Source organism: Antennarius striatus, chromosome 6 (assembly GCF_040054535.1).
Source record: "Antennarius striatus isolate MH-2024 chromosome 6, ASM4005453v1, whole genome shotgun sequence".
In the NCBI taxonomy this organism is placed as follows: domain Eukaryota; kingdom Metazoa; phylum Chordata; class Actinopteri; order Lophiiformes; family Antennariidae; genus Antennarius; species Antennarius striatus.
In genome coordinates, this window is record NC_090781.1 from 25,222,846 (window position 1) to 25,241,394 (window position 18,549).

Here is an 18,549-nt window from a genome sequence, read left to right on the forward strand (position 1 = left end):
GCAGGACCACTTCCCCTGTTGTTCCAGACCAGTGACTACGGTGACAGTTGTTCCCCGCTCTGCAGTCCACGAGGATTACAGGACCTGCTCGGATTGATGGAAATGACTGGCAAGGAGATACTGTCTTAGTGCTACCAGGTGCTTTCTAGTGGGGGCAGCTTGAAAATTGATGTGTTTGAAGAATAAATATTAACTTACAATAGAACCTCCAGATAAGAGTTTAATCTGGTCCTACCTGAGCTCATAAGTCAAACAAATTTTCCTCATTTAAAGTAACTAAACTCATTTTAATCATTCCAGCCTTGAAAAAATGCCCCAAACCCCCTAAATTATGAAATAAACGCTATATTTTTATCAACCAATAGACATGCAGACTTTACCTGTGTATAATTATTTATATATAAGTTACGTAAACTATTATAAAGAAGGAAAAACACAAAAGTCACAAGAACACACGAGCTACGTCTTTACTCCACCAACGAGAATGAGATGCGGTCTCACTGATGTTGTATCCATCCACTTACACGTGGTAAAGAACGAGATACAGTCTCACTGATGTTGTATCCATCAACCATCTAGCGGTGGTGTCCTGATGCACGGCTCGTATGTTGGATTTTTGCCCGTATTCCAAATAAAAATATGGACAGTGTGACGACTCGTATCTCAAATAACTCGAGCAGCTCGTATCTCAAGGTACTAGTGTATTTCCTAAATTAGAACGTTTACTCTTGCCTGTAGTGTCATGCATATACATAAAGTGTTTTGTAATGTGCGTACTGTTTCTGACATAGTGCTTGTGCTGAGCAGGAGCTGCTTTTACAACTTTCTATTAGTTGTACAGTAATTAAAACCTGGCTGGAATAATTAATGAGGCTTCACTGGTACACTCAGACCAGGCAATTTAGCGGATATACTCTGAACAAACTGCCTGTTTTTAAGAGCTTGAAAAGAGCGTGACTGTTGTGCTTTTGATCCGAGTTGCTTGTATTTTGGTGTCTCAAATCTGCACAGAAAGAGAAGTGAGATAAAAACCAAGGCGGAACGTGGCGACGATAACGACACGCGAGCGAGGAAAGAACGACGTCAGGACGAGCAAGACAGACGGCTGACGTTAATGTTCTGGAATATCAATAATTTAGTCATAAATCTACTTCAATATCCTCACTTATGAACTGCTCTGAGTGCTGTTTGTGTGTGTGTGTGTGTGTGTGTGTGTGTGTGTGTGTGTGTGTGTGTGTGTGTGTGTGTGTGTGTGCGTGCAGTCATACTTGACTGTCAGTCTATCCAGAGCCAGAGGACATATGCTGGTCAGCCAGCAGCCCTCCCCACTGTCTCATCATTTCCTCACTTCCTCCCTGTAGGTTGGCCATTACAGTGAGCCCCTCAGGCCATGCCACAGCACACACACTCCCACACACACACACACATACACAGCAGAAAACAATCCCAAGAAAACGTTTGAATAAGCACACACACACACGCCGCCATGCACAGACGCTGGTACACACTCTTAATCCATCCATCCAGTACGGCTGGAGGGCCTCTGTGAGTGGGCTCTGGCCCTACGCATCAGCCCCATGCGGGGGTCTTGGCCACATTAGCAGCCCTGGTGGGAGATGGGCTGAATGGGTTCGCCAACAGCCTCTAGCTAACATCCTCCCACCAGAGCTGTCACCCCACACCCCCCCCAGATGAGCTGGAACGGCCACAAAGTGGGAAGAATCAAATCCGCTTTGACTAATTTTGTGTTTTTTTTAAGTGTCCTCAGCTACCTTGGGGTTTATCTGGGCCACGTTCCACTCTGAATAAATATGAGTCCTACATGTGATGTGGATGTACTGGGAATTATTGGATTAAATTTAGCACAGAACAGGGTTAAGACTAAGTGATGCAGCAGTTACATTACAAGATGCCAACTTGAGACTCTTCACAGTGACAGCTTCATTTCCTTTAGCTCAGGACGTCCTACAGTTGTGCTTCACTTGTTTTGCCTTCAGCCTTGATGCTATCGTCTTCCTCCAGCTGGTGTTAGCTTAAAATGCATCATACCTGCGTAGGGGATGGGGGCATCCTTGTCCAGCGCCACCAGAGGAGGATCCAGCAGAACAACGTCGGTGTTCTCAGTGATGACCCCGTGGTACGACGTCTCAATCCAGGGCTTGTGTTTGTTCACTATGGAGACAGAAAGCAAAGAGTGAGAGGAAATAACTTCTGCTATGAGGAAACAGGTAGTCCTCAACTTACGAACACGATTCTGAGATTGTTCGTAAGTTGAGTTTGTTTGTAAGTCGTTATTAAATTTCAATCTGTAAAGTTCTTTTGAGGCCATTACTACTCTAAATTTTCAGCAGTTAATGTTTCCAAGTAGAAAAATACCCCGGCCAACATTGGTTCCTACATCATTTAGTTCCTACAGGAGGACAACAGCAGGTGGTGACAGAGTGTTTCGTCTACATTGCTTCTCTAACTTTCAACCTGAGCTGAATTGTCTTCAGACTCCATTTTGGTGAACGTCTCCATGAACATTGTGGGTTTGTTTCCCGCTCAGAAGTTGTGGAGGGATGGAGGAAAACAGTGCAGATGACGCCAACAGGGAAGACCAAAAGACCACAGGAAGTGACATCTGCTGAGTCGTGTTAACATGACACGTGAAATCTGAATCTATGGGGTGTTAATGTTATGCTGCTCAGAGGGGGTTGTGGCAAAAAGCGGAACTAGAGTAGTTGGACACGGTAGTGCGTGGTTGTTCACAAGTCAGGTGTTTGTATCTTGAGGACTAGCTATACAGCAGAGATGAACAGTTAACTAAACTTTCTAGCCCAAACTCCTCGTCCTTTGTGCCGTTTCTTTATCTTGGTCACAAAACGCCCCAAATGACGTTTCATCCACGTCACACTTGAGTTGATGGATGGAAATTACAAACAAGGCTGTAATTTACTCTTGGAAATGAAACTTTAAAAGCATAATAATAATTAAGCAATAATTAGTCTCCACTCTGAAGAGAACAAGCTGAAAGCAACCATTTCAATGATTCACTGAATTTGCCATGGCGATGTTAAAACGCGTTTGCCTGACGTGAATGTGAGAACTCAACGACTGTCATGAAATTGCTTTGGATTTTATTTTGATCACTTGATCAGTGTATTTATTCTACACTTCCATTTAAATGTAGGGTCATGGGGGTCACAAACCTCCCGGGAGGCACGTCTGTGGCTGACAGGACAGAAGAAAATTCAACATGAACGAATGCATGTATTTGTGTAGATGGAAAATAAGCAGATGAACACATGAAATAGTGAGCTAAGAGCATTGGATAAGCAGATCAAATGTTTGTCTTTGTCTCATACTTTTTGCTGTACGGTCTGTTCTACTGTCTGTGTTGTACTGCCTGTTGTACTGCCTGTTGTACTGCCTGTTGTACTGCCTGTTGTACTGCCTGTTGTACTGCCTGTGTTGTACTACCTGTTGTACTGCCTGTTGTTCTTCCTGTGTTGTACTGCCTGTTGTACTGCCTGTTATACTACCTGTTGTTCTGCCTGTTGTACTGCCTGTTGTACTGCCTGTGTTGTACTACCTGTTGCACTGCCTGTGTTGTACTACCTGTTGTTCTGCCTGTTGTACTGCCTGTGTTGTACTACCTGTTGTACTACCTGTTGTTCTGCCTGTTGTACTGCCTGTGTTGTACTACCTGTTGTTCTGCCTGTTGTACTGCCTGTTTACCGTGGGTCAGAGGACTACAATTCCATCTGTGCTGTATGTCGTACATATATGGCACACTTGACAATAAAGCTGACTTTGACTTTGACTTCATCAGTGAAATGGGTAAACTTATTATTTTCAACTACTGGGGGAAAAAAAAGTCAAATTCACCAGAAGGTATTTCATGTCTTCTTTGAAACTGTAGTTATATGTAATGGATTTTTATGTAATTATGACTGAATATATATTGAATAGATAATGTAAGTTGGAAAATAGAAATAAAAATTCAGATAGTTGGGTCTTCAGTACAACTTTCAACTGGATTTTCTCTATTTGGCTATCTGAATTTGCCAGGGGAAAGATGAGCCGTGATGCAGGAGCAGATTATAACCTGCTAATGTGCATGAATTAAATGATTTATAAGTCTGGCTCAGGCATTGGGGGTATGCAGTGCTCGAGCCAGTGTACTTTTGGTGCCCGGATAAATGGGGAAAGTTGCATCAGCGATGGCATGGGGCATGAAACCAGCAGCAGTTCAACAATACAGATGGAATAGTTCAGCGTTAAAGGAGAACCCACTGTTCTGACCCCGAATCAGGAACAGCCAATAGCAGATGTATTTCACTCTGCTGCTGCAATAAGTGACAGATTATGAAGCCAACACCTTGACGCTAAATGATTAGCTTCATGCTCCGACATGACATCTGGAATCAAACTTAAACTCAGTTAAACCTGGAATCGATGTGACGGAAACACGATGGTGGCACATATGTCGGAGTCGTTTCAGTCCAAAAAAAAAGTGTTGATCCACATTGACTGGAAACATCTCTGCTTAATGTGATGATTAATTAGAAGCAGCTCCTTTAAAATATCTGCTGATTGAATTGTTCCGTTCTCAACCGGAGCACCACTCAATATGTTTGCTGAACAAATTATTGAACATGTACCGATCACTCTGTCAGCTGTGAGCACATGAAGGGGAATTACTACCTCAATAACTGAAAGGCTCTAATCGATAGTTTGGAGGAGAACTCAACCCTAACCCCAACCCTAACCCAGGTCAGATATACAGTAATTGTACAGTAAAACCTGGAGATACCAGTTTAATCCATTCCGTTTAATAGTCCGGATCCATTCCAGCCTTGTAAAAAGTCCCTAAATTATGAAAAAAAAAACCACATTTTTCATCAACCAATAAACATGCAGACTTTACCTGTGTATAATTAATTATATATGTAACGTAAATAATGATAAAGAGTGAAAAGAAACGCAAAAGTCACGAGAACACACGAGCTACGTCTTTACTCCAACAACGAGAATGAGATCCGGTCTCACTGATGTCGTATCCATCCGCCAACATGTGGTAAAGAACGAGATCCGGTCTCAGCTGATGTCGTATCCATCCGCCAACACGTGGTAAAGAACGAGATCCGGTCTCAGCTGATGTTGTATCCATCCACCAACACGTGGTAAAGAACGAGATCCGGTCTCAGCTGATGTTGTATCCATCCGCCAACTAGCACGGGTGTCCTGAAGACTCGTATCTCAGATTTTCGTTTGCATGTCAAATAAAAATATGGAGAGAGGAAGACTCTTATCTCAACTCGTATGTCGATCAGCTCGTATCTCGAGGTATTACTGTATATAGATGACACATAAACACAAACGTGCTTCTATCTTAGATGAATCAAACCATTCACAAACCACGCGTCTACCGGCACACAGAAGACACCTGTGAACTCCGTGAACTCTGTTCTGCTTCCAATAGGAAGTGTGCTCTAGAAAACCTACCAGCAAACACACAAAACGACCGACCTGTACTTTCAAGTGACTCCAATTTTCAAAAGCAAACACCTTCATTGCAACTAAAGGCACTCAGCAAATGGTTAGAAATAACCTTTCTTTGAGAATGGAGGAGGGTCGATTTCTGACGAGACCTTGTGTCTTTTTTGGCTGAATTTCCTTTTTCTTCCTTTCGTAAAGACATTCTTTTTTTAAATTTTTTTTTAAAGATTCTTTTTCTTGGTATTTCTAAATGAAATCTAAGTTTAGATTCAGTGTACTGAAAATATAATGATTTTTACCACTGTGCCACAAAGCACAAAAGCAGAGGGGTGAGCTCCGACGTCAGATAATTACTTTCTTTATAATCTCTGTGGAACTCTGTGCTATTATTTAAAGTTTTAATTCTGTTTTCTTCACTTCTTTAAGTCCAAAGCCACTTGTTCAGCCTGCTTTAGCGTACACAGACTTACCAACTTTAAAGAAATCCGTGACTCATAGGTCTTGTTAATGCCCACTTCTGGGTAATTCTGTCTTGTCACAAATGAATGGAGTTAAAGGTCAGTGAACACTTTTTGTTCTTCAAGTCAATTTAATTATAGAGGTTAAAGGATACAGTTATCAAGCGTGTACAGGCTGATTTAATCAGGTTTGGTGTCAGCTGACACGACTCATGAGCCGCGCTGCCCTTTCCTGCCGGTCAGAGGGACTATCTTCCCCCCGCCGCCGTTTCAACGCCAATTAAACCAAGAGTCACCGATTTGACGCGAGCCTCTGAGCACGGCAACGGAAATATAACAGCTGATTAATCTTTGAACCAAGCAACGGCGCGCCGTCGTAAATGCGGCAGCCCCCTAATGGACAGGTGGCGCCGTCCCAATGGGCCCCGAGGGGACAGGAGAGGTAGAGAAACAGTTGTAATTAAAAACATCTCTGTAGGAAATTAAACTCTGATTGATAAGGTCAACAAAAGGGGCTGTGATGAATATATCAGCATAATGAAAAGTAAACATAGCGCAGACTGTTAGCCAATACCGAGACCAACAGGCAATTACAGCGACACAGGAAGCTGGCAGCTCACGCCGGCTCGGAGAGGCTCGGAGATGTCCATCAGTGGAGTCATCAAGGAGACGTCCTCGTGGACGCGGACACACGGAAAACTGACGGGAATCACAAGAGGATGAGATTTTAATTCATGTTCCAGATGCAGGGAGTGATCCAGTTCCATTCCATGATCAGCTGGTGTCATTTACTCTAAAGGGTTACACGCGTTGTGGTCAAAAACAATAAATCCAGTATTCTAGACCGCTCGATAGTTGTTTTAGTGTCCGTGTAGGTTATCAGTTATCCAGGTCATGGTTCTCCAAAGCTGTTTGGATCAGTCCACTGGACTCTAACAAAGTTTCTTGAAAAAGTTTTGCCTTTCATCCGAGAGGCTCAAATGATTTACGTCTCGATTGCTGTTATGTGAATTATAACAGATAAGCCACAATCTATGCAGCTTGAGATGGCCTCTAGTGGATTAGCATTACAATTTAAAATAATTATTATCACAGAATAATACTAATAATAATACTGCAATACTTTGATGCGGTCATCTTTCCGTAAATAATTTTCATAACAACAAAATGAAAAAGAAGGCAACCCGACATGGAGACATGAAAAACATGGAACTTGAAAATAAAGTAGTACCTCGAGATACAAGCTAACATTGAGATAAGAGTCATCGCTCTGTCCGCATTTTTGTCTGACGTACATACAAGTGAAAAGCCGAGATGCGGGCTGTGCTGTGGCGTACCACTGCTAAATGGTGGATGGATACAACATCAGTGAGACCGCATCTCGTTCTTTACCACGTGTCGGCGGGTGGATACAACAGATGCGAGACCGCATCTCGTTCTTTACCACGTGTTGGCAGGTGGATAGAACATCGGCGAGACCGCATCTTGTTCTTTACCACACATTGGTGGATGGATACAGCATCACCAAAGAAAACCATTTCTTCCAGAACACCTGGGACCCCCTAGGGCCACTTTCACGGTCCTTATCTGGTGTTGCCGGTTGTCACAGCAACACCCTGACCTCTGCTGTCCAGGATCTGACCTCTGCTGTCCAGGGTCTGACCTCTGCTGTCCAGGATATCCACCTGTTGGTTGACTTTAGTGGATGTTGTGTTGTGGAATAAATTTCTGGACCTCATGGGCTGGATGAGATAAAGCAGGATGACGGGGGGCACCTGTGAGGTTTATTCAGAGTGGAGTAGCTTAATTCCGATGCTCCCTCTGGTGAATGTGCGTGTGTGTGAATACACACACGCGTCTAAACCCCATAAATATTTGTGGACCATGTCTGGATGGATATTCCCACCGCGATCCCAGCACCTTGAACTCGGCATGTGGGCCCACACATGTTTGGTGAACCCCAGCAGGGCGGTTGGATCGGGGGCCGAGCGGCAGCTGGAAGCCACATCCAACGCCAACGCCGCTCCGACAAATCCAGCCAGCAAGCAGTCAAAACAATCGTTCTTTGCAGACAAATAGGGCCATTCATATGCATTTATAGCTCCTGAAGTGCTCAGGTTGAACAAACACAAAGCGTTGGAGTGCCGACGCGCTTCAAAGATGGGATTTACTCGCGCCTCGGCGGACAATGCCATTTTTGTTTTGACATTTGTCTGTTTTTATCTTTGGGCGTCGTACTCCCAGCAAATTATAGAGCACAGACAAAGGTCAGGCTTTTATCATGAGCTTCTTCCCAACCACCTTGTCTGAAGTACAACCCTCGCCCCCCCACCACCACTACTACCATCCTCCCCCCTTAAGCTAAAGCTGGAGACAGAGAGGAGCATGGGAAGAACTCCTTATGTGTTTATCTGCGTTTGAAGCGACTGCAGCCATGTTGCTTTATCAGTGGCTCTACTTTCAGAAAGGGGTTTATTAACCTGCAGAGAAGGGGAACTGGTGACACACACACACACACACACACACACACACACACACACACACACACACACACACACATGCATTCCGCCCCTGGGGAAGAAGCATGAAAAACAAAGAGACCAAGAAATGAAGGAGTGTCATGCATTAAGGCGCCCGGTGAGAAAAGAGAAGGAAAGAGAGAACTAAAAGCATCCATCCCAGCGGCGGAGAGGACGTAAAGGAGCAGGAAATGCACTTATGGTGCCATCCCCCTCCCCAACCATCAGCACCCGTTTTCATCAAATGGCTTCACAGTCACCAACGTTACCTCTGAGCGTCATTACAGAGCCTTTATTAAGGCCCATTATTGAACGTGCAATTTGGAGATGCGGCATTTACCGCTGTCTACTTTCTACAAAGGCGCTGAGAGCAAATCGACACACACACACACACACACACACACAATCACTGATGGAGGTCAGCAGTCACACACATCCAAAATGTCGGATGTGCTGTCAAATGGTGAAAAAACTGTTTAGAAGACGGCTACGTTTAGTACGACATCACATCGAGAACCACTTTATGCTGAATACGTCATTAGTAAGAGTTAGCGCACGCTATATGAGGAAAATACAAAGTGGCTAAGAAGTCGCTAAGGAGTTCATTTAGAAGTGAAACAGTTGTAATTATTTAATCTGATTTCATATGTAAAGGTAAATCCTGGTTTACGTTGTGTGGAGTTCTCGATTAATACATCGTTTTTTTCAAGAAAAATACACAGAAAAATGAATATAATATCATATTATTAGCCCGTAACAACCCCCGTGACCCACAATGAGGAAGAAGCAGCTGAAGACGAGACAGAGACGTTTTTTCTGTACTATATAAAAAATGAATTGTTTATCACCTTAAAATAGATTCATATTAACTCAATATTATTAAAATAATATAATAATATATAATATTTCGACTTACATCAAGTGTCCCGGAGCCAATTACAATGTAAACTAAAGCAAACCTGTATTCACTTATAATCATTTGATGTTTTTCATTTTGTTTTGTTTTTTCCTAAGAAAGGTGTGGAGACTTATGTGCATAATTTTGCTTAAGAAAGCCTGAATTGTGCATGAAAAGCCACAACAAAGAGAGAAAGTAAATAGAGAATATAAAATAGACACAGCTAAATTGTGATTTAAACCACTTCCAGCCTCCTTGGGCGCTCAGCCAGAGTCTGGACCGAAAATGTGTGTCGGTTGACAAAGAGTCAGCGTAAAAGACATGTTCTCAGGCCTTTCTGATCCCAGCAGAATTATGTTCTGGCCAGTTTGTGAGACGCCTCAGGCCAGCCGGGAAACAGGGGGTTGGAAACACACCGGCCAAATAAAGGCATCCACGGTGTAATCCTTTTAGAATGGCTGGGGTTTGAAGTGAAGGCCACCGTCTTACGGAACACGAGGTGCACGATGCACAGTAATCTAGTTAAAGGAGTGTGTGTGGCTGCTTGTGTACACACACCACACTTCACACTCGCAGCGGCGTGACCTTGGAATGAAAATGATCCCTTGTCTGTTGTTGTTATATAGCTTCGGTCGATTTTTTTGTGTGTTTTAATCTATTGATCTTGACTTTTTTTTTTTTCATTTTCAATCTGCTTTTTATACCCTTTCATCACTCAAAAACACCCAATCAAAAAACGGCCCTGTTATCTGGTCAGTCCCTCTTTTCATCTCAAACGCCTACACATCTCACCGTCCGTGGAATTCAGTTCCCACTGCTCCCGAGAGCAGATTTGTGATTCCTCCTGGCAGTCAATTCCATTTTCCCTCTTTATCGTTCTCATATCGCTAAAAATTGAAGACAAGAAGAAGAAAACTTTAAAGTAAGAGTGTCCCAACTGGGACTTCCTGTGGACGTCTGGTCAACACACACATGCATGAATGCAGTAAAGGAACAAAAAGCACACCAACTATAAGTTCGAAGTCTAGACATGTATTGTTAATAAACACATTTAAACCAGAATAACTTTGTAAGATGAAAATCCAGACAGAAACTGTTTCGTTGAAGAGAAGCAGCGATGGAGCACACATCCTGTTTTCAACTGAATGCAGCACAAAGTCTCACCGAAGTTAAATAGAGTGGTGATAAACCTGCAGTCTGCAAAATCTGTCCTTCATCCTGAAGCATTCAACGTTTAGGCTAAAATATCACCAGCAAACATAAAATCGTACCTCGAGACACAAGTTATTTGAGATACGAGTTGTTGCTCTGTCCATATTTATCTTCGACATACGAGCAAAAATCGGACCTACGAGTCGCTTCAGGAAACCAACACTAGTTGGCGGATAGGTACAACATCAGTGAGACCGTATCTCGTTCTTTAACACGTGTTGGTGGGTGGGTGCAACATCGGTGAGACCGTATCTCGTTCTTTACCACATATTGGTGGATGGATACAACATCCGTGAGATCGCATCCTGTTCATTACCACGTGTTGGTGGATGGATACAACATGTCTTACAAGGCTGGAATGAATTATAATGACTTTAGTTGTTTTAAACGGGGAAACTTGGATCAAACCCGTACCTCGAGGTTCTACTGTTGTTGGATCTTAAGATCTGCAGCGCTCTACCAAGAATCCATGTCTGATCACACGTGTGATGAACACGTTCAAACATTGACAGAACAATTGAGTTTGGCAGTTGATGCTTGATCCACGTCCGACTAAGTCTTTCTGAGGCAACAGGAGAGTCAGAATCTGAACTACCGATCTGGAGAACCTCATGAAGGCATCAGAACCAGCCACTGATTCATACTTCATGCAAGTCTGTTTTAGTTCCATCAATAAAGGCTATGAACCAGGACAGCGGGAGGCCAGCACAGATCCAAAGCTCCCAATAACACTCCCATAATACCAGCACCATCGATTGTACGGTCCATGTGATACCAGGGCTTAAAATACTGCATGATACGAACGCACAAGTGTAATTTTAGCAAACCCAGAGCCTTACCATACCCTCTTAACTCCTTCACAGCACAATTATTCCCATTATGCTGAGGAGAATAAAAGTGCCAGGACAGAGAAAGCACATTGTTCATCGCTGGTAATTTGTTGAGAAGTTGCACTCGGCTGTTTTGTGCAGCGAAATGATTCAGGTGGAAAACACACGGGGCTTGTATTGTGTTGCTGCTGCTCTAAAAAGCCGTCTGAATGTAACACAATGTAAAACCGACCTTCCATCATTTTACAACACGGAGCAAAAAGTATGTAAGCCGAGTGCGGTGATATTTTCCAGCCTCCCACCCCCTCTCCGAGTTGTGTGTTATTTAGCCTTGAAGTCAGTGTTTTTACTTCATGAGTAAAAAAAAGTCTAAATGCCATCAGCAGGAACGGAGCAGAAATGCATGGTGGGTAACGGGAGCGTCTGCAAGACGTGGAGGGGGGAGTCTCTGAAGCTGCTCTGCTGGTCGCGTTGAGATGAAACAAAGAGGCTCATCGGCTGCCAGTGGAGCAGCCATCCTCCTCACGGCTGACACAGAACACACACACACACACACACACACACACACACACACACACACACACACACACACTTGAAGATATGTCCAAACTGTGTTTAAAACGGCAGCTAATTGTCACCAATTTCATCTGATATGATGAAGACGGGCCGGTAATCTCTAGGGAATTCTCCAAGAACATATATACACTGTATTGAATGATGCAAAGACGCGCAAACACATGCATAAATCCGTTCATTCATTCCGCGTTTGTGTATTTTGTGCCAAGAATTAATTCCTACAAAGCAAATGCTAGAATAAATCTGTCAGTAAAAATAAAACACTGAATCAGAAAATCGATCTTGTCATGTCAAACTGTCAGAGATTCTCATCGTATATCACCTCTCAGTTTAATCAGTGTCACCATAGCGAGGACGGCGAAGAAAGAATGTGGAACTGGACGGACGAGACAGATTAATATGAACTATGGTTCCTAACATGGGGGAAATGGGGGCAAGATACCCTCAAGATACCCTGTATTTGTACGTTTGCTCCTCTATCAGGCTTGATTTCCAGACAGCAACACGTCTGTCATCATCGTACAACAGAAACATGAGCAGGTCTTATTTCTAGTGTCATCAACAAGATATTTAAGTGAAGATTCGGTGCAGAGAGAGACTTTGAGCCCCTCAGCTCCTTCATCCTGAGGAGGAGGAGGAGGCAGTCTGAGGACTCCAATCAGGTGTGGAGGAGCTCAGATCTGCATTCAGGAGGCGGTCATCGTCACCGGGGCGTTGAGAACTCTTCTCCTCTTGATTCGCCTCCTCAGGGGCCGGTGTTTGTGGTTTCCTGTGACTGTGTGACCTCTTCCCAGACTGTCCACTAGCAGCACCGCCTCAGACAGGAAGTGTTTTATTACTCCAAACAGGAAGAGAACAAGTGCAAAGCACTGAAGCGCCTCAACTCCCCGATAGTTGTATTAACATTAATAGTTCAACTGAAATAATGTTTTTCTTTTGTTACCCCTGTTTAGACGTCAAAGTTTCTGAAAAGTCTCATAATGAGTTTGTTCTGTTTGAGTCCACAAATTAATCAATTCCACTGTGTGGAAACTATCATGAGTTCCAACAATAATACTTCCAGAAAAATGTTAAATCTATTAGTTAAATGTAAATATGATATTATTTGGCTGTATTTAACAATCCAATGGGTGATTTGTATAACTCTTTCCATATTTATGTGTGTTTTTGGATGCAATAACATCATTTTTCCTGTTGACCATCTATTATTATAGGACAATAATAAAACTGCAACAATAAAATGTCAAAAGTCCATAAAGGTGAGAACTCCTATGAATAAATAACCACAAAGTTTGACTGTTCTCTTTTTGCTGTTTTCCTATTCCTCTTTTCAGATGAAAATTTTCTCTTTGCTATTCATGATTCTTACCTTTTTATGAAATAATTGCCTGCAACATGAACCCTAGAATGAACTTCAGTCTTGCTCCCCTCAACACAAATAACAGTGATTAGACTGGCCTCACTCTGCATTACATTAATCTCAACCTGGTCCAAATCGTTTTGCAAAAGGGGAAACGACAAGTCAACAAAAGGCAATTACGTCCCGGCAGCTTTAGGGAACCATTTTCAACACGGGAAAAATCTGAATAATTGTTTTAAAAAGCTATGATTAGCGAAATGTTCAGTTTGCATAGGGAAACGTCTGCTAATTCGACAGTGGCTTTTAGTTTGCATGGAATCCTGGGAGAGTCAAGGCACTCAAATATAAGTTTTTTTCTAAAATAAAAAGATAAAATAGACATAATGAATCATAAATGAGTTTATGTAAGAACAGATACTAAATATTAGATGAGTCTATACATACCCACACACACACACACACACACACACATTATATACATGAAGGAAAACAGGGAGATCTAAGCCTTAAACTACACATTAAGATTGATCACATCCATACATCTTCCTCGTGGTGCAGCAGAGACGTGTCAGCGTGTTCTTCATCCTTCACAATCAAAGGAAAATGTCAGAGACTCTGGATCCGGCATCAGGACCCCATCTAGTATTGCGGACATAAGTATTAGTTATTTTCTGTTTAGTAATCGAGTAGAGAAAGGACGTGGGCTGTGTGATAAATCCAACACCGCCAGGGAGGAGAAGCCCGTTGTGTTATAATCAGCTCAAATGATATTTGGTTATGAAAAATGACTTCAATCTAGAATCTGCGTAATGGAGCACAATCACACGTGACGAGAGGCTTTTCTTTGGCTGGGTTGCCATACGATGTCGAAAAACGGACGTTTTACAAAAGAATACGAAGCTCCTGCAAAGATTCAGCTGCCACCTCACCGTGAACTTCAACGCAAACCTCTAGCTGACCCCCCCAACCCATAACAATGTTTACAGTCACCCCTATAAAACGAGAGAATGAAATAACCCACGCTGATGGCCTTCGTGAGAATAAAACAAAGTCCTTGCACCTGGCGGTCGCATCCATCACCGCCCTGAAGTGACATAACCCATTCCACCGGCAGCTCTGTAACCGTTTTTTACAGCCGGCGCCTGAAACACAGTTCACACAGTGGACTACCAGCCCAGGTCTGGCCTGGTTTGACACCTCCAGAGTGGAGCGGCATCCATCAGTATTCTAGCCAAGGTCCGATCTCTATGAATATTTGAATCGCTCGCCGACTCGCCACAGAGTGCAGCTTAAAGATGTAGTCTTCAGTTCAAAGGCCTCTTAGCATCAAAAAGACTTACAGGACAGAGGTGTAGAGGGTGTAGAGGAGAGGTGTGGTAACAGACCCCTTAAATAAAATGAAACTCCGAGTCTCTTCTTGTGTGTGTTTCGCTTCGTGATGCGATGTCAGTAACAAAGAGGGAATTACGCTTCATTGGCAGTCATTTTCCGAGCTTGTTGGTATTCATCCATCATCTCCGAGCTCGGCTGTTGATATGCAGTCAGTTCAGGTCATTCAGGTTAATGCAAATGTGATGATCAAAGTCAGTAAGTCTGTTTCCAGCTCAGCACTCCTCATCTGTAAGGCGGGATAAATATCAGCTAATACGGCCGCACTCGCAGGCAGAGCCGCACAGGCTCATCAGTATTGTGTAGCGGTGCGTCTACTCATATCAAATGCACACACAGAGTTGATTAGAGAAAGGTCAGTCTTCCCTTCTGTCTACCCTGCTGCCACATTCTCACTGCTTATAAGGAACTCTTTATCGCATACACACAAAACACAGAGCGACGCAGATTGTCGGGCTTTGAAAGGGAAGGAATTTACTCCTATAATCCAAATTTTGCATCAAACAGTAGTAGAAGCAAAAACGGAGATGTGTGGGTGTCGTCTTAAGGCGTGAAGAACAACAGAAATCCAAAGACGGCGAGATTACAAAACAAAAGCAGAAACGTTATTCTTCATTCTTGTTACCTGGATAAATAAATAAATTACCACCATGCCTGATGAGGCTGCAGCGAGAGAGAAAGGAGGCATCAGTGAAGGGAGAAGAACGAGCGAGAGAAACACACTCATCCATTTTTCATGGCTCTTTGCTGCAGCTGAACCTGCTGGACAGGAGGGAGATGGAGAGAGGTGAATAGGAAGGACTTTTTTTTTTTTCTTCCCAATACAAACTGATAGTCAGTATTTTTTTTGGTGTCCTTGCATGTTTGCTAAACTTCACCGACGAGGCTGGATGTTCTCTTTTTTTACTTCCAATCACTGACTCCTGCAGCTCCTTCTTCAAGGCTCTCCTGCTTGTTGTAAATTGATCAAGTGACTGAACCGTCCAGTAAATTCAAGCTTTTGCTTTTCCCACTACTTGTAATTCTGCAAGGCAATCGCTGATCAACTGAAAACGGGCTCGGTTTTCTCTCTGTGAACTACATGCATCTCTATGGATTTAAAGTGTCGGCATATATGCATGCTGCAGATGCATGCTACAGCAAATGAGTGCATTGTCAAGCTGCTGTCAATCACACTCTGACACCCACCCCGAAAGCGGGTTAGGGAGGTCACACCAGAGGCTGAGAGGCTGCAGCAGCTAAAGTGAACTGTAACCCGAAATAATTCATCATAACTGCTGTTCAAAGTAATCTGATTACAACAATGGAGGCCGCAAGAGATACAATCCGATAAAAGATCTTACGCATTATACATTTCTTTATCACTTAGGATATCTGTCTGTCTCCTATACTGGGCCAGTGTGAACACATGTGCCGCTGAATGTATAGATAACCTTTCAGGTGATAATCCTTCCCTCCCTGACTCACATTTTATTCCCTGCTACATTATGCTAATGCAACATTTGAGATAGGAGCGCTTGACGAGACGAGGACAGCCGGTCCTATTTTATGAATCATAATTTGAGGAAATGAGATGCAGTGAAATTAAAAAAGAGGCAAGGTTTTCTGAAATCTGTTGTACGTGTTTTGGGATTAATTATCTTTAAATGCATTATATAGTAGTACCTTGAGATACAAGCTGCTCGACATACAAGTTATTTGAGATAACATACGAGCAAAAATCCGAGATACAAGCCATGCTTTGCGACACCACCGCTAGTTGGCGGATGGACACATCAACTGAGACCGTATCTCGTTCTTTACCGCGTGTTGGTGGATGGATACAACATAAACTGAGATTGGATCTCGTTCTTTACCACGTGTTGGCGGATGGATACAGCATCCATCGTCCAACAGCATCTTATCCACATCTAGACCTGGTGACTCGGCATGCTAACATGCTAAATATAATAGGAGAATATGCGTGTCAGCTGATGTCATGTTCATTCTTTCACTGGGAACATGTTAGCATAGCATGGCTGTGGAGCTGCGCTTCCCTCTGATCAGCTAGCATTTGCTTTAAGGGTACGTTTTGGACTGTAATAAGAAGTGACATGAGGTTTCCATTAAGCGAGACATGACTGGAGCTGACATTACGTTTGATGTAGCTTAGCATGTTTTTACGAGACAGTGATTACACGACTTCCACGAGCAGAAAACAAACATCCGTTATAACGGTGTTGACACGGTTGCATAAATAAACCTCTTCCTCTAATATCCCCGTTTACACGACTGTCAGCAGAGATTTGCCTCGCCTGGAAATTAAAAGTGCATCACTTCGCTGTAACTTGGGCAACACATGGTGTGTATAAATAGCATCAGTTGTTGCATGAGCTTACAGACAAGACTAGCGGGGATTCGTGGATAGGTGCTAAATAATGTAAGGCTGCGATGAGAATGTCCTCTTTTGCTATCCATACCATAGCAACTCTTGAGAATATAGATCTCTTGTTAGTTGAAAGAAGATTCTGGTTTCTCTCTCGTGCATTTCAGCATATTTGCCCTGGAGCAATCCCATACAGTCTGGGTTTTTAAAAACTGAGCTTTAAAATGCTGGAAGATTCATGGAGACGTTTGATTTTGATTCAGAACACTAACTATTCCTACAAATAGAACCCAAACATGTGTCTTCATTAGGTTGTTCAGGCCTTCATTGAAATGCAACACCTAGAACTTCATTGTGACTCCGCCAGGTGTTCAGGATACAGAAATAGCAAACGAACAGGCAGTCAGTCGCATTTCAAGGTCACCAAAATACCAACGTGGCTCAGATCTGCTGTCCTTGGGCAGTTACGAAACTGGAGCCCAGACATGAGCAGTCAAACTCAGAGCACTGTCCATATATCTGGGTACAGTGAGGTGGCCTATCTGTGTGCATGCCCAAAATGTAGATGAAGTAGTTTAATTATAGTCTGATTACCTCTACCTCTACATCTTCCCTTCTCCTTTCCTCTCCCCACCTTCCTCCACTTTCCATACGATAAAGCCTCTTGTTCGTTATTAATGAGATACATTAAAATAGATAGATTACCCCGCCCCCTCGCACATTTTCTCCCCCCCTGAATTTCAAGTCGTCCACGCAACCTGTTACTGACCGCGTCTCTATCTTCCACTTCATATTCTGCAGGCATCGACTTTGCAATACCCACACACGCGTCCTCTGAGGAGGACGAGCGCCAGTTAATCTCCAGTTAAAGGAAACCATTTGTGTGGAGGCTGGAACAAACTGGTTTAAAGTTAGAAGTACTGTAATTATTGTTCCAGTATTACTGCAACACAATGAGACCAATTCAGTCACTGAAATGAGGACATTTAAAGGTAGAGAGACAAACTTTAAGTAAAATTAGAACAATAATTACTGCTGGTTTAATTGGACAATTCTGCTACGGCACTAGAACAACCATAAAAATCTCAGCAAAAGACTTCCATCCTGTTCAGATAGGTGTTATAAACCTTTTTATTACATATATCCATTCCTATAATCCTGAAAAACACAGATAATGGATTAAATCTCATGAAATGATGAGATACTTCTTTTGTTGTAGGTATTTTACCAAGCGCTCCACCTCTTCATCCATGGATTTAGCTTTGATGGGATGAAGCAAGACAGTTGGGGACCATCAACTCTAACTGCAATATAATCTTATATGAGATCAGGGTAAACTAATACATAAGAAACTTAAAAATTATGTGCTAAACCGTAAGGCGGGGAGTTTAGGTGGGAGCTGGCGCCTCAAGGATTTCTGGAAGTCACACACAACGCTGGCTCGCTAGTTTTTCAAGA

General features: G+C 43.0%; 1 protein-coding gene across 1 annotated transcript in view; it reads right to left on the minus strand.

Moving 5' to 3' along the window:
- Positions 1 to 18,549, minus strand: part of LOC137596718 (calsyntenin-2-like) — a 203,498-nt gene that overhangs the window by 129,830 nt on the left and 55,119 nt on the right. The window contains exon 2 of the mRNA XM_068317436.1: positions 2,050 to 2,172. Coding sequence (XP_068173537.1) covers positions 2,050 to 2,172 — 123 coding nt within the window. The remainder of the gene's footprint in view (positions 1 to 2,049; positions 2,173 to 18,549) is intronic.